General features: G+C 37.4%; 1 protein-coding gene across 4 annotated transcripts in view; it reads left to right on the top strand.

Annotated features, from left to right (window-relative positions):
- Tango4 (transport and golgi organization 4) overlaps positions 1-19,340 on the top strand; it is a 65,300-nt gene that overhangs the window by 12,672 nt on the left and 33,288 nt on the right. For 3 of the 4 annotated variants that reach the window (XM_081758892.1, XM_081758891.1, XM_081758893.1), the window contains exons 3-4: positions 3,000-3,106; positions 13,015-13,157. In XM_081758892.1, the coding sequence (XP_081615018.1) occupies positions 3,000-3,106; positions 13,015-13,157 (250 nt within the window). Of the gene's footprint in view, positions 1-2,999; positions 3,107-13,014; positions 13,158-19,340 lie in introns of those variants that run through there. The other variant, XM_081758894.1, reaches the window with a different exon arrangement.

Genomic DNA, 19,340 nt, shown 5'->3' with positions numbered 1-19,340 from the left:
CGAACTTACTTCACTTGCTACACGATTTTTTTTTAACGTCCCCCATTATTCACCGAGGCTAATGATGAAATAAATAATAAGGGTGGAGCGAACTAAGTGGGAGAAAACGGAAGAACTCCGAAAATCCCACGCACACGATGTTTATGCACCACAAAGTCCACTTGGCGCGGGGTAAGAACACATGATTGATTGCGTCTGAAGTAAAATTTTGTTTGTGAGGTGCGTTACGAAAATAGACCGGCAGTGAAGTTCGGGCAAAGTTGTGCCATCAAATTTTCTGTAAAGCTTGGCGAATCCCCCACTCTATTTACGAAAAGTTAAGAAAGGGCTTATGAAAAACATTTCCTATCCATAACATAAGTGTTCACATGGCAAAAGTTAGAAGGCCGATGACAAGTGGAGGACGAACCTCATGCGGGAACTTCAAAAACGGACCTCAAAATGGAAAGAGTGAAGTCTCTTGTGAGAACAGATCGTCGATTGATGATAAGAATGATCAGTAGTGTGTTAAGATTAAATATGTTCACCGCCCATCAAATTTTATCGCAAGATTTGGACATGAGAAAAATGTGCACCAGGACGGTTACAAAGAACCATGTCACTCGGCATTCCCACTAATTAATTTTTGGCAGAAAAAAAGCATTCCAGTGGTTCCTCAGCCTCGCCGTATCTCAGTCCCTTAACTTATTTTTATATCCCTTGATCAAAAATCACTTGAAAGGGCGCCATTTTGACACTTTGGATAATATTCAGAAGAGCATAACCGACGAGCTGAAAAGTACTCCAGCAGAAGCCTTCCACCACTGCTACGAGAAATGAAAATACTCGCTCTGTAGCTACCTAAGGGGATTATTTTGAAAAGGATAACCGTAATTTGTAAAAATAAAATTAATCGTTACAAGAAATCGGTCTTATTATTTTTGTAACACACGTCGCATACAGTGTTATAATATAAGCCGCTTCAGGGGCAATCTGATCAATAAACAAGACACTCACTGCGCTCTTCAGTATTATCATATATTCAAAAAATCATATTAAACGTAGAATTTTCGCTGACAGCTGTCAATTTTGTCAAAACAGGTAAGGAAAGATTTTAGTGAAACTATGAGGATCTATGAAAATTAGTTAAATATGGCATTTTTCTAGTTAAGAAAAAGGTGTAAACATTGGCAAATAAAAGGTTCTTGCAATTTGATATAATTCACTCTTAGCTGCCTGTTTTGTAATTTTTGATGATGAAGGTGTCAGTGGTGTTTTTCGAAATTTTGTCTCGAGTGCCCATATCGAAACTTTATTTTGAACTTTTCGAATGAAAAAGGTTCGTATGTCTACCTTTTTATGAAAAAGATTTTTTTATTACTTCCGCTTTAGCCATGTTATGTTTTGTATCTTTAAGACGTTTAAACGGTCCCAATGTTTGCACACCGTTGTGCTTTGCATGTACATAAAATTTTATAGACATGTGTATTTTGTGAAGCAGCAAAAAGTTTTTGTTTACGTGTGTTTACATTTCAAAAATCACTTATGTTGTATTTAATTAATCCTAAAACATCCTGAACCCATTAAAATCTTTACTCACCTATATCTTGAAAGTGTTGACAGTTGTTAGTAGAAATTCCGCATTTAACATAAATTGTTGAACAATACATACATAATAGAATACTGAAGAATAGAGTGAACATATGGATCTTCTAAGTTAAGCATAAAAAAAGTTAAGGTTAAAGAAAAAACAATATTTTAAATAAAATATTGAAGGTCATTGAAATATGCAAATTATTCAGAAATACCAACATACGTGTTTCACCCAAAAAGACGTGATTTCTAGCGGCTACAAAATTTATTTGAATTTATATGTATAGTGACTAAAAAATCTCTGCAACGTTTGTAGGCAGAAACGCAATATCCGTAACATCATGTTAGCGTATTCTGCGAAAAGACCTGCTAATGTTCCCATACAAAATGCTGACGCTTCAAAAATTAAGAGACATTGCAAAAAGAAAGCTTCTGTATTTTGCAAATAATTCGGTGCGTTAATTGCTGATGACCCAGACATTATTAAAAACTTGTGGTGTATAGACGAAGCTTACTTTTGTCAGTCAGGTGAAGTAAACAAACAAAATGTAAGATTTTGAGCAACAGAAAATCCGCATGAAGTGGTAAACTCACCTCTGCATCCGGAAAAGGTTTCGGTTTGGTGAGCTGTAACAAGACGTGGCATAATTGGACCTTTCTTCTTTGATGGCTATGTCACATCAGAAAATTATTTGGAAATGCTTGAGCATTACTTCTATCCCAGTCTTTGTCGTAAAAGGTGTCCACTTCGTCGGCAATGATTCCAGCAGGATGGATCTAAACCGCATACAACAGAACCTGTCCTTAATTTCCATCACACAAAATTCCGCAATCGTGTGATCTCTAATCGCTATCCATTGTTTTTTGGAACAGGCATAGAGTGGCCTTCATGCAGCCCAGACATTAACCCTTGTGATTTTATATTGGATTCCTCAAGCAGGAAGTATTCAAGCTTAAACCCCGATATTTAAATGAATTAAGAGCACACATTGAGCAGTGTACGGCAGCAATTAGTCACGTCACCCTTGGTAAGGGTTTTGATAACATGCGCATCAGGGTCAGGAAAGTGTCCAATCGTCAAGGTGGACACTTCGAATATGTGTTACATTAAACTTTAGTCTTTCACTTATCATACCATGTATTTTTTTTTTTTTTTTTTTTTTTACTACTACTATCATCAATGAAATACATTGTTGCAGTTCAAAATCACGGCTTTTTCACTGAAACACTCTGTACAAAAATCTCTCAACAAAAGATGGTAAGATTAAATAGTTTTACAAGCAACACTACAATCAAATTTATTGTTAAATTTGTTCTTTGAATTTTAGTTCTGGCGTGTTCTAATAGTCAGTTTTTTTTCACAGTAATAGAACTCGAAATTTATATTAATGTGTCAAAATGAATAATTATATGGTGTTGTCTTGCAGGATGTACAAAGGCATTCTGTCCACACTCTTGTATTTCGATCTTTAAAGAGGACGCACGATATGTTTCTATCAGATCAAGGCCTACTAGCCCCTATAGATGAGAAAGCGTAAGTATATTATTTGAATAAAGGTGGCAATGAGTATTTATAAGTATGGGCATGTCTTGTGTCAGTTGGGCTATAAATCAAACGTAGGACTTTCTTTAAAACCATTAAAATATAAAAAGTACATACCTTTTACTTAATGTTCTATTTTTGAATTAAATTTTTCAATTGCTGAAGGAGAATATGGAAAAGATAAAAGTTTGAAATTGAACTATAATAACATTTTTCAAGCAAAGTGAACTAAATTTACGGTAATATTTCGGAAAGCCCTACACGAAAGATTCAAGTAACTAATAATAAGTTATTTCATCTTTATTTCTCAAACTTATACATGAAGATTAGCTTATCTCATGTACAAGAATATGCAATTACAAAATAGAAAAGACAGGGCCGTCCTCAGTTTGTCGAAGTTTTTCTCGGCCCCTTTTCGTCATGTTCTGGATCACTTTAATATCTGTTGCTTTGATCTTTTGCTGAATATGACGCTTCAACTGGCATTCAAATTTAACTTTTCAGTCACCCTCATGAACCATACCAGCTACATACCCCAGAAATCTTCGACATGCCTGGCTTTGGGGTATATTTGGGGGTTTGGCCTCCTTTGGAACAAATCATATGGTTCGTTATCCAATCGAGTGTTTTCTTCTCATACTGGCTTTTCTCAAGATCGGACCAGAACATTGTTTTTTAAAACCTGGTTGTAGTCCTTGATGAATGGAAATAATTTTTCAAACAATTTCTTATATATGTTTTGAGTGTGCTCAACGAATCCAATGAAAGATTTGAAACACTCTTTGACGAGATGGCTACCCAGACGAGGGCACGTTTGGAAAGTTTTTCCCTGCGCGTAAATCTGACATCATATGATGCTGACACAGCACTAGCGATATCATATGATGCTGACACAGCACTAGCGATATCAAATCCAAAGTTCCGTGCAAGTCATGGCCTGTAAATCAAAGGTATTTCTTGTCGTCCATAATGACACCGTTTCGCTGTTCAGAAATTTCTGTCGCAGTTTGCAGTACTCTTTAGATATATATTTGAGTTGTTTGTGCCTAAGTGCTTTTAGTCATTTACGACATTGGAGACCTACAGTTTTCAAATTATACCGTATACAGCCTTGGTAACCCCAAACTTACTTTCCAAACCTCTTTGCCTAACTCTCGGTTCTCACTGACTTTCTTCAGTTACACCTTGAATAGTTTGCGCTGGCGATCTTTCCTGGACTTACTCCTACCTGCAGATCCTTTTCAAAGCGGTTGATGAAAATAAATGGTTCTGTGTGGATAATTCTCCTTCTAAAACAAATTGTTACTACAAAAACCTTCTTTATAGATCCAAGAAAATCATGTACACGAGTATTCTTTCAAACTTAACGAAACGCATCTTTGTTACAGGTCCTACACCTTTCAACTGTACATTAATATACATTTCTCTTCGCCATAAACAACAATACCGTGTGTTATTCTTACCTAGATATGATCATGTTGAAAGTTGTGCAGAAACTTTTCACTCGTCCTTAATTCAAGTATTGAGTTGTCTAGGAATCACTGAAAGCATGATGTTGACATTGTTTTGTCTTCTATACAAAAAGCTATTCTTCAAAAGAAAAATATATGCATACGTTAGAGCGTTAAAAACTTAGTACGTTAAAGAACAACATAATGATAAATAAATACTAAAATGGCCTTGTGTATAGAGTAATTCCGTAACACTATAAGCATGGTGATTTCAGTGATTTCTAGACATTTAGATATTTGTGTTAAGGCTTGAGAGAGGGAGCAAGAGTAGCCTTGCTGCTGGTCCCGGTTCGATTTCCAGAAGAAGAGCAAGAAGAAAATTAAACGCATTACTGCCAGGATAAGAATGGCGAAAGAAGCGTTTAGGAGGGAGAAAAGTCTATTTTATAGATACTTGAATAAAGAATTGAAAAAAAAAGACTCATAAAATGTTTCACGTGGAGTATTGTACTCTGTGGGGCAGAAACATGGACATACGCAAAAACAATTAAAAAAAAAAAAAAAACGACTGGAAGCTTTCGAAATGTTGGTGTGGAAAAGAATGGAGGAAATTAGCTGGGCCGAACGGAAGGTATTGTAGCAGGAAAAAGAGTCGAGGTGAAAGAGGCTACATTTGATTTACGATATTAAAACAGGAAGGTCGTACTTGAAGACGAGGAGATTAGTTGAAGATCGTGGTGCATAAAAGCTTTGCAATTGCTGCAAGTGACCTGCCAATAACGGTATAATGCCTGTGATGATGATGGCGCTTCTATAAGTGAATGTCAAAAATGTGCTTTAATAAGCACCAGTGTAAATTGTAATACTTCTTCAGTCAGTGAATATATATTTTAAAATTCTCCTTTAAAAAAGAGAAGGAAATGAAATAACATACATGAGAACATAATCTTGAATACATTTTAAGAAGTGTTTTTTGTTATAATAGAGTTTATAGGATTTCTGTCTCATAACCAAGCCCTAATCTGTCCTTAGCTATAGCTCGGAATTGAGGTAGTAACACAGTTCACTATAAACTCGAATCCAGAAATAGGATATTGGGGAAATAAAGTAAATATTTTTACAGTAAAAACGTTTTCTTTGCTTACAAAAACTATTAATAATGAATAGTTGTTAATTAATATTACAAAAAGTATTTTACCCCTTAATTGGATCAAATGGTACGGTAGTGCTTTGGAGACACCTATTGTGCTTTTTCCGGTTAAAACGTCTATGAGGGAAACGTGAAAGGTCCCTGGTATGTACTTATTTTTTATGATATGATTCTTCACTAAGTATTAATTTTACGGTGGTTAACTCTCACTAAATACCAAATTTGATATCATGAGCACCAAAACCAATTATTCTTAATTATTTATTTCTCTATTAGAGTAGTCTTCATTTATTTGTCTACATGATTTGTTGTGCCATAGTGCGTTTTTTGAAGAATGAAATCTGATAAGTAAGGCAATTTTTAATTAGTAATCAGGCTTGCGCATACAGTGACATGTTAGAATATGTAATAGTTTGGAAGATAATTTCCATGATATAATCATGTCAAATTGGTCACCAGAGATAATTCATATTTTGTAAATTTTATTCTGCAAATAATTAAACCAACAGTAACTCATTTGTAGAATCTTTTATGTTGATGTTCAATTAAACTTTTTTAATTAGTGTCACATTGGTATAAACATTCTGGAGCAGTGATGGTCAAATTGCAGTCCGCGAGTTGAATCTGTCCCACATATTGTACCGCATATGGTTCGTCCGCCCCGCGAATAAAAGTGAATAATATTTGTTCCTTTTTTAAATCCTTGCGTAACAGGTACAGTGTCCATCATAATATACCTGAGTTGAGATTTATTTATTTATTTATTTATAACAGGTTTCAGATACAGCACTAGGCCATTTTACACTGAAACATTTTAGCAATTTGATAACATAACAATTTAAGGTCAAGATGGTACAACACAACAGCGACATTACAAAAATAGATTATTTATAGATGATCTGAAAGTATACTCACTTGAAAAAACGTCTACAGTTTCTGGTAACTGATATAGGTACTAACAATTCGGTTTAGAAGGGACCTTTGGACAATATTAACTTTCGCCGCTCGAGTGTAAAAGAGATCACTAGACCATGTTGTTCTAGCGGGTACGCGAAAATTGATCTGACTTAACAGCTGTTCACATGATATGTGGCCATTTACAATTTTTTTGCAAAAATGTTAGGTCAGAAATTTTGTTTCTCACTAGGAGAGGTTTGATATTGAGAGTTTTAAAACGTCATTTTTTTGGAAGTGTTCGGAGGTGAGGTACTCGGTAGAATACAATGGATAAAAATAAATTAATTACGGAATTTAATTTTTTAAAATGAGTAGGGCAGGCCGTAGACCAGATAGGAGAACAGTACTCAGTGGTGGGAGCAACATATGACTTATAGAACAATAACAGCGTGGACGAAAACAACGCATAAATAAAAACAAGGCAAGGATAAAAACAGCGCATTAATAAAAAACCGCACAAGGACAATAACAGCGCATGCAAATACCGCGTGGACAAAAATCGCGCAAGGACAAAATCATCCAGCGCATGCAAACACCGCGTGGACAAAAACTCGGACTCACTCGGGCTTGAACTCACACGAGCTTGCACTCACTATTCTTAACTAGGCTCGCGCTCAATTGGTCTCAAGTTCACTTCTCTCAACTGAGCTCGCACTTACTCGGGCTTGCGCTCATTATCATCAACATGGCTCGAGCTCGCGATCACTTTTCTCAACTGGGCTCGTGATCACTTCCCTAAATGGGGCTCGCGCTCACGAGCTTGCATTCAATTCTCTCGAGTGGGGTCGCGCTCAATAATTGTAAGTAGGTTCGCGCTCACTCAAGCTCACGCTAACTTCTCTCAACTGGGCTCGTGCTCGGGATCACTTCTCTGAGCTTGGCTCGCGATCACTTCCAGAAACTGGGCTCGCACTCAATTCTCTTGAATGGCTCGCTCTCACTAATCCTAAGTGGGGTCGCATTCACTCAGATTCGCGCTTACTTCTCTCAAATGAGTTTGCGCTCACTTCTCTCAACTGAGCTTGCGCTCACTGAGGCTTGCGATCACTTCTCACAACTGGGCTCGTGCTCACTCAGTCTCGCATTCTTTTCTCTCGACTGGACTCACGATCAGTCGAACTAGCACTTATTTCATTGTGGCTTGGGCTCTCACAGGCTCGTGCTCAATTATTCAAGCGGAGCCCGGCTGAGTGCGAGTCCGAGCTCACGAGTGTCGGGCTCGCTAGTTTGGACACCTATGACAAAAGCAGCGCATGCATGGCCCGCAATGCACATCCTTTCCCAAAGTAAACATTAAGGCAATAGTTGTAAGACTAATCTAGCAAAACACAGTAGCTCTTGCGCAGAACCCGACTCTTGGCTGGATCGCGCTGGTTTGCAGTATTTCAAACTTTACTATAGACCTCATCTTACTGCTGATTCCTGCCATTCAGGACTATATTAACAAGTAACACTCCGATTTTGATAAAATTTGGCAGGTAGATACTACAAATAAAATAAACGAATACGTGTTTCTTTTTTTTTAATTTTCTGCGGAGAAACTGTTTTATGGGGCAAAAGCCCCCACCCAAAAGTTTGGAAGTTGATCTTCGAAAGGCAAAAACAATTGGACCGAAGTGAACGAAATTGTACACAGATATTGCAGACGTAAAACGAGGGAATACGGGTTTCGCATTTTCCTGGAAAAAAATGGTTAGATGGGGCACGGACCCCTCCAAACCTTTGATCACGAAATATCAAAAGGGCTAATAACCGTATGTCAGATGTGTGTAAAGGACATGAAGAATTGCAACGAAACTTAGTATAGGCACAATACGCAAAAATAAACGAATACGTTTTTTTTATTTTCTGAGGAAAAACGGTTTTAGGGGGCAAAAGCCCCCACACAAAATTTTGAAATTTGACTACCGAAAGGTAGTATGAAGCGCACCAAAGTGAATGAAATTGTGCACAGATATTGTAGACGTAAAATGAGGGAATACTGTTTCGTATTTTTCTGGAAGAAACGTTTGAGTGGGGCACGGACCCGTCCAAATCTTTGATCATGAAATATCAAAAGTGATAATAACAATATATCAGAAGTGCCTAAAGGACATGAAGAATTGCAACGAAACTGTGTAGTGACAATACGCAAAAAATAAACGAATACGTTTTTTTTTATTATTTTCTGAGAACTTTTTTAAATGGCAAAAAAAACCACCCAAAATTTTGAAAGTTGACGACTGAAAGGCAAGAAGTTAACCAAAGTGAATGAAACTGTATACAGATATTGTAGACGTAAAATGAGGGAATATATGTTTCGTGTTTTTCTCAAAAAAAGGAAAAAAAAAAACGGTTGGGTGGGCCACAGACCTAAACCGTTGATTACAAAATATCAAAAGTGCAAATAAGTATACATCAGAAGTTCCTGGATTGCAACGAAACAGAATAGGGACAATTTGCAAAACAATAAATGAAACATGTTTTAATTTGTACGAAAAAACAGTGTTAGGCCAAGGCCCCCTCCGAAAAAAAAGTAAATATCACTAATATTGCAGGAAAGAGTGGACCGAAGCAAATTAAATTGTGTGTAGATATTATATATGTAAAATAAGGCCTTTCGTCTTCCTCAAATGTCCCTATCCGATTTGCTTGAAATTTGACACATCAACAGCAAGGAGGAAATAAATCGACACGTGTTTTTTTTATACGGGAAAACATTTTAAGAGTTAAAGGCGCTTCCTGAAATACTATAAAATACGCTATACTGTTTGTGCTTACTGTTGATCTGTCAAATTTGAAGAAATCGGATGGGGATACTTGTGAAACACGGAAGGTCTTATTTTACATATACAATATCTACACACAATTTCGTTCGCTTCGGTGCACTCCTTCCTTCACCCAACTCCTGGGTCCACCGTTTTTTTTTTTTTTTTTTTTTTTTTTTTTCTTTTCAGAAAATACAAAACACGCATTCCCTCATCTTACCTCTACAATATCTGTGCACAATTTCATTCACTTCGGTTCCCTTCTTGGCCTTCGGACGTCAAATTTCAAAATTTTGGGTGGGGACTTTTGCCCCTAAAACAGTTTTTCCGCAGTAAAGAAAAAAAACTTATTTGTGTATTTTTTACGTATTGTCTCTAAACAAAGTTTTGTTCCAATTCTTCATGTCCTTTAGGTATTTCTGACATACTGTTATTAGCATTTTTGATATTTCGTGATCAAAGGTTTGGAGGAGTCCATGTTCCACTCAACCGTTTTTTTCCAGGAAAATACGAAATACGTATTCCCTCAATTTACGTCTACAATATCTGTGCACAATTTCGTTCACTTCGGTCCACTTGTTTTCGCCTTTCGGGCGTCAACTTTCAAAATTTTTGGTGGGGGTTTTTGCCCCTTAAAACAGTTTTTCCGCAAAAAAAAAAAAAAAAAAAAAAACGCATTCGTTTATTTCATGTGTAGTATCTACCTGCCAAATTTTATCAAAATCGGAGTGTTACACTTGGGAAGTGTTACTTGTAAGTCACGCGTTACGCAAAATGGGACAAATAGAGCATCCAAGATGTCAATGCGAAGAAACAGGCACACCAGCACATCACGTATTATGGTGTCCATTACTGGAAGAATGGCTATAGGGAAGACGTCAAATAAAAAGGAAAGAAATATACGAAATTATAGCTAATGAGGAGGACTATAGGATATTAAGCAAAATAACAAATGACTAGTCAGGAAGTAATAAGAGGACAATATACTAGGATAAATGATTAAAATTGTAAACAAAACGGAGAAACGCCGAAATAGGAATGATGTTTATAATAGTGTAGCTGAATGAATGGAAGAGTGGCTGTGAATCTTCCTGGACCGGAGGACTCCTCCAGGAATGTCGGCATTCCGCGTGTCCCAGAAAGAAACTGTATGCTTGCACTCGATATATCCCCGTGTAAAACCGGATACGAACTCCGGATATATCGAGTGTGTGTGTCGGAAAGTGTGTTTTGTGTAAATAGTAAATTTATAAATACCTTTAATGAAAAAATTCTCGAAACGGAAGCACAATCCAGTATTCGCATTGTCGCATTCAAATGTCATGCGAATCTCACAAGGAACATACATGAACGTGTCGTCCGGACATCCGAATCAAACCTAGTCCATTCGATAAACATAAAAATATGTTCATGCACCGAAAATTAGGTGCCGTGGACAGTGGAATAAGTCCCTGGAGTCCATTAGTCCCGTTAGAATAAAAATAATTGTAGACTCGCAGTGAAAAATATATTGCATCAACACTGTTCATTGGAAAGCCATGCTTTATAGTTCATTCTCTTCAGCATGAAACAAGTTCTCTAGAGGTGCTGTGTGTTGGCGACCATAACGTATTTAAAAACGGGAAATTGGAAAATTTCCCTCCAAAAATACCTCCCATCAAATTTGGTCCCCTCTGGAGTGGCCCCAGATGAAAAAAAATGAAATCTTTGAGTTTTACGTCCCACGGTTATGCCGGTTAGGCTAAAGGAGACGGTGATGATGAGTAATGAATGAAATTGTGGAATGAGGAAAGTGGGAGGAAACGGGAGAACCCCGAGAAAACCCACGCACACGGCCCAGATAAAAGCACGCAATCCAAATGTATCTTGAAAAATACTACAGGGGTTAAAAAATGAATGTACCAAGTTTCGTTTTGATAGACGGAATAGATATGAAGGAAAAGGTTGTATACCAATACGCTATGTATATACAAAACCGAACCGATGGCTTGACCTATAAAGAGAACACAATATAAAAAGTATAAACGCAATACTATTTATTGAGATATCAAGAATTTCCCTTAGCTTTGGGAAAGGATGTGCATTGCGGGCCATGCACGGGCTGTTTTTGTCATAGGTGTCCAAACTCACGAGCCCGACGCTCGCGAACTCGGCACTTGTGCTCAGCTGGGCTCGGGCTCAATAATTGAGCGCGAGCCCGAGCCTCAATTATATAAGTGAGCGCGAGTTCGAGTGAGAGTGAGACCAGTCAAAAGATGTAAGTGCGAGCGCGAACCCAGATTGGGGAAGTGATCGCGAGCCCGACGCGAATCCAGTTGAGAGAAATGATCACTAGCGCGAGCTCAGTCGAGAGAAGTGAGTGAGAGCCCAAGTGAGCGCGAGCTCAGTTGAGAGAAGTGAGCGTGAGCCCAGTCGAGAGAAGTGAGTGAGCCCGAGTGAGCGCGAGCTCAGTTGAGAGAAGTGAACGCGACTCCTCTTAGGATTAGTGAGCGCGAGTCCGAGTGAACGCGAGCTCACTTAGGATTAGTGAGCGCAAACCCGAGTGAGCGCGAGCCCATTCGAGAGAATTGAGTGCGAGCCCGTATGAGAGCGAGTCCAGTTTGGGGAAGTGATCGCGAGCCCAGTTAAAAGAAGTGTGCTCGAGCGCGAGCGAGCCTAGTGCAAAATGTTCATCTATGGTTTTTGTCCACGCTGTATTTACATGCGCTGTTTTTGTCCTTATATCTATTTAACTAGGAAGAGTACCTGTCAATTATGCAACCTGAAACCCAGTAGACATTTGGGTTGTCAAACTTAAGGGACTTCTGCTGTAATTGTTCCTGACTCATCTTTCCTAAGGATGTCTATAAAAATTGCAAAGTCTGTGGCAGTGGTTCTCAACCTAATTCATATCTTGACTTGTTCGTGTGAGTTCAAGCCCGAGTGAGTACGAGCCCAGTCGAGAGAGGTGAGTGCGAGCCCAAATGACCGCGAGCGCGAGTGATTGTGAGAACAGGTGAGGGAAGTGGTCAGAAGCGCGAGCCCAGTTGAGATAAGTGATCGCGGGTCCGAGTAAGCGCGAGCGCAGTTGAAAGAAGTGAGTTCGAGCGCGAGTAAGCCTAGTGTAAAATGTTCATCTATGGTTTTTGTCCATGGGCTGTTTTGTCCACGCGGTATTTGCATGCGCTGTTTTCGTCCACGCGGTATCTGCATGTACTGTTTTGACCTTGCGCTTGTTTTGTCCACGCGGTATTTGCTTGCGCGGTTTTTGTCCATGCGCTGTCTTGACCGGATACCAAAGCTGTTACTACCGAACTTTATTATTATTGTTATTTTTGATGCATATTCAATAGAGTTACTTTTAAATGTTGGTAGCTCAAATACACAAAGTAGAACGAAGATTTAGCAAATGCATGATTTACGCTTATTCAGCGAACTACCACCTCAAAGAGCAGGAAGAAGAAAAGTGGATAATGCTCCCCAAGTACGCTTGTTCCTTTGATATGGCTCGTAGTGCATTATAAATTGACCATCACTGCTCTGGATATATGAGTAAAAATGTTAATTGCATTTCGTAGTTAATTGAAGAATTATTATTGGTTCTTTTGCCTTTAGAGAGAAAGTGAAGAAGCTTATAAAAGCACGAGATACTTATGGTTTTATTATCCATAAAGTGAAAGCTACAAATGTAGTAAAAGCACATCATAGTGTTGACCATATTGGATCAGCACCACCTAGTCCTCATCCAATGATCACGGGTAAGTAATAAGAACAGAATTTCTTCCGTATACACCAAACGATCACTGAATTATGACCAACACTACCTAATAGTGCTTAGATCTTTCTTTCACTTTCCTTACTGCAGCGATCCAATGTGACAGGGGTGTAATGAAATGTTGATAGTCGTCTACTGACATTGGATCCAAACTGCTTCTAATGCGGCCACCAATGCTGGAAAGTGTTTCGAGACGGTACATTGCAAAGATGGTTTTTTTAATGTATTGATACAGGAGACGAAATATTTGTTTACTTCTACAATTCTCATTTTAGATTACGTTGTAAATCATCCCCAGCAACAAAGAAACAAGAACGTGTCAAAGCAAGTGCAAAAATTATGGTAGCCATGTTTAGGGAGCAAAATGGGATTGTTTTCGTAGAATGTGTGTAGGAAGATGTAAAAGGTAACCAGACAATGTATTCCAAGATATATATATATATATCCTGTATATCCTTCAGCCGCTATGGGGAATCAAAATTTCATTATGTGGCAACATCGCATATTAATTTGGAGCCATTAGCATTGTTTGTTCTACAAATCCATCAATTACATCGATTTTTAAGGTAATAACTGGTGCTAGTGTCAACGTCTGTTGACTTCGTCATCTGACAAGAATCGATATAATTATTTCATGGGTTGGTAGATCTAATCTATGGTTCTTGATCTGCGACGTTGCCACATAGTGCAGTTCGCGTCTCCAAATGAGGACCCGAAAGGTATACAAATTTATATATATATATATACTAGCAGCGTTCACCCCGCTTCGCTGCGGTCACCCCGGAACGCAATAAACTTTGTTACTTAGATAATTTTTACTTTTTCGCTTTCAAGTGATATGATAAAAACCATAGAAGATTGCAGTAAATGTTAACATTATATCGCCTGTCATTTATGTTAACCCGCCCCGCTTCGCTGCGGTCACCCCCGAACGCAATAAACTTTGTTACTTAGATAATTTTTACTTTTTCGCTTTCAAGTGATATGATAAAAACCATTATAACGCCTGTCATGTATGTTAACCCGCCGAGTGACACGGTCATGCGGGTTGCATATAAATACGTTTATTTTTATACCTATGATGAATTAACAAAGGATTTGTACGTAATGGACACCTGAATGGTCAATTATCTCAAGACACTGGTAATTGAAAATTAAAGTGATATGATAAAAACCATCTAGGGTCCAAATCCTAATAACCCCCCAAAAATAAAAGAAATTGGTTCAGCCGTATTAGCGTGATGAGCGGACAAAGGATTTGTACGTTCTCTTTTATATATATAGATATATATATATATATATTGGTTTATTTGGACATGTAGAATAGTGATTGTTGTGCGGGGGCGCCAATTTTAGAACCACCCGATATATATATATATAACTACAATACACTACGGACCTCACACTTGCACAGACCAAAATTGCTGAATTCAGATGAAGAATCATGCCATACAATTCGGACCTCCCCCTTCTGATTTTTTGGTGGACAACATCGTGTCCGTGGGTTTTCTCGGGTACTCCTGTTTCCTCCCACATTCTCACTCCATCAATTCTTTCATCATCATTTACTTGCCTTAATCATCGTCTACCTTAAGCTAAAAGTCATAAACGTGGGACGTTAAACTGAAAGATTTCATTTCATTTTTCCTTCCGATTTTATTTAGTATTGAAATTTTAACTGGCATCCCTTTTCCGGTGGCCTAGTGGCGTGGTTCTGAGTTCGATTCCTAGTAAGAGAGTATTAAAAGTTAATTTTACAACCATTCACTTTCATTAATTATTTCTCTCTTTTAGCCTAAAGGTATACACGTGGGATGTTAAACTAAAATTTCATTTCTTTTCTTAAGAGCCATCTACGAGGCAAACAATTCAGTTGAGCTTCTGAACGCACAACAACAATGAAAACTTGGCTGTAGTCTTAAAATGATTTTCTTAGGGTGCATTTCAGCCTTGGAAGAAATAGTAGGAAAAGTGCGTACAAAATGAAGGTGGATATATCGATTGATCAGGGCCTAGAAACAAAACTTTGAACTATATGTGTATGTGTACTATATGTGCAAAACTCCTGGATATCTGTAATATTAGGCGTTTTATTTGAAACCAGGCATTACGCATTGATCAACCTTTATACTAGGGCTATGTTTTCAACCTCTACTAAACCATCATAGGAGAATCACATGGGATGAAACGAGAGCAAGATAAAGCTGTTCCTTGGACTTCGCCCACCACCACACCAATGGATAGATTCTGTTGTTCAATCATTGTGGACTATCGAGCTTCAAAGTATATGGAGTGCAATCGAATCGCTGCCACATATAAACTGTGATGTAATTCCATTTCTCTAGTCGCTGATCTTAAAAAAATTCAGGGAACTCAAAAGACAGTTCAAAAATCGCAATCTATACTCTTTTGACAAACGACATGACTCACGCACCATAGATTTCCACCTTTGGCTACTCTCGCCATGTACGTCGGTAAGTTCTTTAAACGTCCTGCATCAGTTATGAACACAGCCATCACCTATAAAGTTCCCACCATATTCCTGACAACGTTTATGATAAGTTGCGAACATATTATGTCATTTCGCCTGGAGAAATCGAATTACATCACGTAGTTCACGCTTGGCGGGCACTTCGATTGCAGTCAGTTTTCACGTTATCTACTCTACAATGATTGAATGGCAAAGGCTGTCTATTGGTATAGGGGATGGGCGGCGTCCACTAAATAGCTTTGTCTTATTTCCGTTTCGTCACGTTACATGGTTCCCCTATGCTGGCTTAACGGAGGGTGTAAAAAAAGTGTGGACTTGAAAGGTACTATGTGGATTTGAAAGGTACCACCGACATGGAGAAAAATGTGCCACATTGTGAGGAGATCCCAATATCGAACACCAGTTATATTCGTTTATAACCAGTGGCTAACACTTTCGCCTTCGGTGCGAGCGGTTCCGGGTTCGATTCCCGGTGGAGTGTAAGACGCTTTTTCAGGCCAGCCACCCTGAATGAGGTTTTCCTGGGTTTTCCTAATTCACACCAGCAAATGCCGGGGTGGTACCTAACTTATAAGTCCCAGGCCGCTTCCTTCCTTTCCCAATCCTTTCTTCCCTTTCTCTGGATAGTTTGCTCGCCGAGGGACGTCATCCCTCAAAACGTGACAGGCTAAATGGCCTTAGACGCCGAAAGCCCAGAAATCTAAATCCTAATCCTAATCGTTCACAACCACCAAATGGCGTAGTATTTGCCATGTAAACGTGCCTCACATCTTATATAAGCTGCTGCCTGCCTGTATGGTTGACATCATACACACGGACACCAACGTTTCATGGAATTTCCACCAAAAATACACACGACCATGGTCAAAGTGAAGTAAAATTTATTACTATATCAGGCCGACAAACTTGCTCTCAACTATTTTATTTTCTAGTTTTCATGTTCGATGCACTAAGCGACATTGCTGAATAGGAGTGATGAGTATGTGATTCGGGAAACGTCTGTAAGCCTTACGAGTTGCTCACTCCTACAGTCAACTTTGCGCCGTCTTCCCACAGTTATCCTGATTGTTCTTCACTTGTTTTGTTGACACCACTGTTGACACTCTTTTATTATGGATTCTCTGGAACACGCCACTAGTGCAACTGTTTGCACGATCACTCCACGATTTTACCTTTTCCAAATACTCATAAATCTTGGCGTTATGTGTGAACTTGCACTACCAACTGGCTGCGTAGAGAGTAGCTGTCCACTTCCAAGGTGCGCGCTGAACTAACATTTGAACAACTTAAAATCTACTTCGGAGGAGTGGTCATAATTCATTGATCGGTCGGTATATATATAAAATCTCAGTCTTTTTTGTTTCCTTTTTCCCCTCTCTTTATTTTTTATTATTATTATTATTATTATTATTTTTTTTTTGTACTAATTTTGTTTGAACTGTCTCAAGTTTGTATCATTTCTATTTGCTATTTGCATTATAGTTCCCATTTTTGTCATTTTTACTTTTCTCATTTTTTGTTCCATTGTTGCCGTAATTGATGTAGATTTTATTCTTATTCTTATTGTTATTTGTGTGCTGTAACTTATATTTGTATTATTATGTTTTATTTTTGTTTTTGTTTGTCCATTTAATACCTTAAGCCTGGCACTATTTCAATATCCTAGTATGCCGGCCTATATTTATGATTTTTAAAAGAAAACTATATCACCACACAGTAGTCTTGACGGCAAAGAACGTGACTAAAATCCCCTAAATCGAAGTTTTAATTTGGAGACTTTGAAGACCCTGTATAGGTAAATAAATAGATATCTTTGCCATTAGAAACGGCCGTTTTTCAGGCCCAAATGTACATACGAGTCTGCCGAAATGAATTTCAATCTGAACGTCGAACTCGTTACGGGATCTCGCTCAGACTGCAATATATATATATAGTTTTCAATGGCCTTTCATTTCCATGTGTTTGTGGTTATTTTATTTTTTCAAATGGAGTCAGTGACTGAAAGTAATTGATGAAATGGAATGAAATTTGATTGTGTATTCAGAAGTCACAAGTCCCACGAAATCCTACTCTCAAACAATTTTTCCGATTTCTTAATTCGTTCTTCAATAAGGTAAAGTAGCCGCCCCACAATCGCTCCATTTTGTTTTATTCAAGTATTTTTGCGACGATACATAAATGTGTTTTAGGCGCATATTGCAATGTTTCTTTCTTCTCGATGTAAAATGAATAAAATATTCAATATGAAGTAGTAATAAAATTATTGTCATTAATTTTATTTAAAATTCAAAATCAGCAACCTCAAAACCCCCCCAATACCAATTATTACTTATTATTATTATTACTTATTACTTATTATTACTAGAATTATTTTTAAGACCGCTATTTTATTTATTTAGTATTATTTTTTGCAAAAAAAAATAAAAAATAAAATAAAATAAAATAATAAATAAATAAAAAAAGACGTACAAATTCGAAATAAGCTACCTCCGAAAGCCAGCAATACCAATTTTTTCTGAAATCAAATTACTAGGGTAACCCAAAAGCATAAAAAGCATAATAGCAATTTACACATATAGTTGGTACCTTCAAAAGCATAAAGCATAAGTAAAACATATAGCTCAGTTCTTGGAAAATTCTGTTTAGCTGCAAGTTTAACATACTATATTAATATTTTTAAATAATATTTACAGTACAAAACCTTTGAGAACATAACAATGCAACAGTGAAAATCTTTTTATTTCTGTAAACTTTTCGGTGTAATCCTTTGAAGTGAAGAGAAGAAAAAAGGAAAACAAGAAGAAAACTTTCCGCCAACAATGAATAAACAATAATTTTATTCTAAGTGTAACTGCGCAGTTACGCGTATGTATAATGATTCGAAATGTACAAAAAGTGCGCAAAAACCCCACATGTGAACCTCTTGAACTTGAGCACTTTTTGGGGCATCTTTTACTTTCTCTTTCTGCATATATGCACCTCTAAGGGGCACTAGTGATTATTAAAAAAAAAAAAAAAAAAAAAAAAAAATGACTCGAGTAATGCATATCTTTTTACAGTGCATTAAGTAGAAAGTTCATTATATTTGAAAGAAACTGGTTGCATAAAATATTAATAAATAGATCAAGATATTTAGAATATTTAATATATAGTAAATATTATACATTGTACACGATTTATGTTAAACAATGATTGAAATTAACAATAATGCATAATTTTGAAAAATATAAAGCATAATTAAGGAAAAAAAGGATAATGTGGGTTGCTCTACAAATTACTTTTCATTACTTTTTTTTTTTTTTTTTTTTTTTTTTTTTTAAATTTCAAATTCGAAATTAGCAATCTCAGAAATTAACGTACTGAGTTCTAGAACGATTAAATTAGGTTATCTACTTTTAGCCACGTTTTTGTGAACTGGGATCACCGTGCACCAGCGCTAACATGTTATTCATTCACCATCTATAGCGTGCATTGGCACTGCAGTTATACGTAGGAATCACCGGAGTAGTATTCTGGCCTTCCCGTTTCAATTCAAATATTCTTAAGTTTAACCAGACTCTGGTTCGTGTTGATTTTCGAAGTCTGCGGTTGTTTCCCCGACCGTATGATTTCATTTCTCAATTTTCTTTCGTTATCGTTTCCCTTTCTCTCGATCCATCGCCGTTTAGCTTACAG

Source organism: Thermobia domestica, chromosome 5, assembly GCF_964235325.1.
Source record: "Thermobia domestica chromosome 5, izTheDome1.hap1.1, whole genome shotgun sequence".
NCBI lineage: Eukaryota > Metazoa > Arthropoda > Insecta > Zygentoma > Lepismatidae > Thermobia > Thermobia domestica.
Note: the sequence above shows the minus strand (reverse complement) of the source record. Positions and strands in the feature narration are given on the sequence as shown.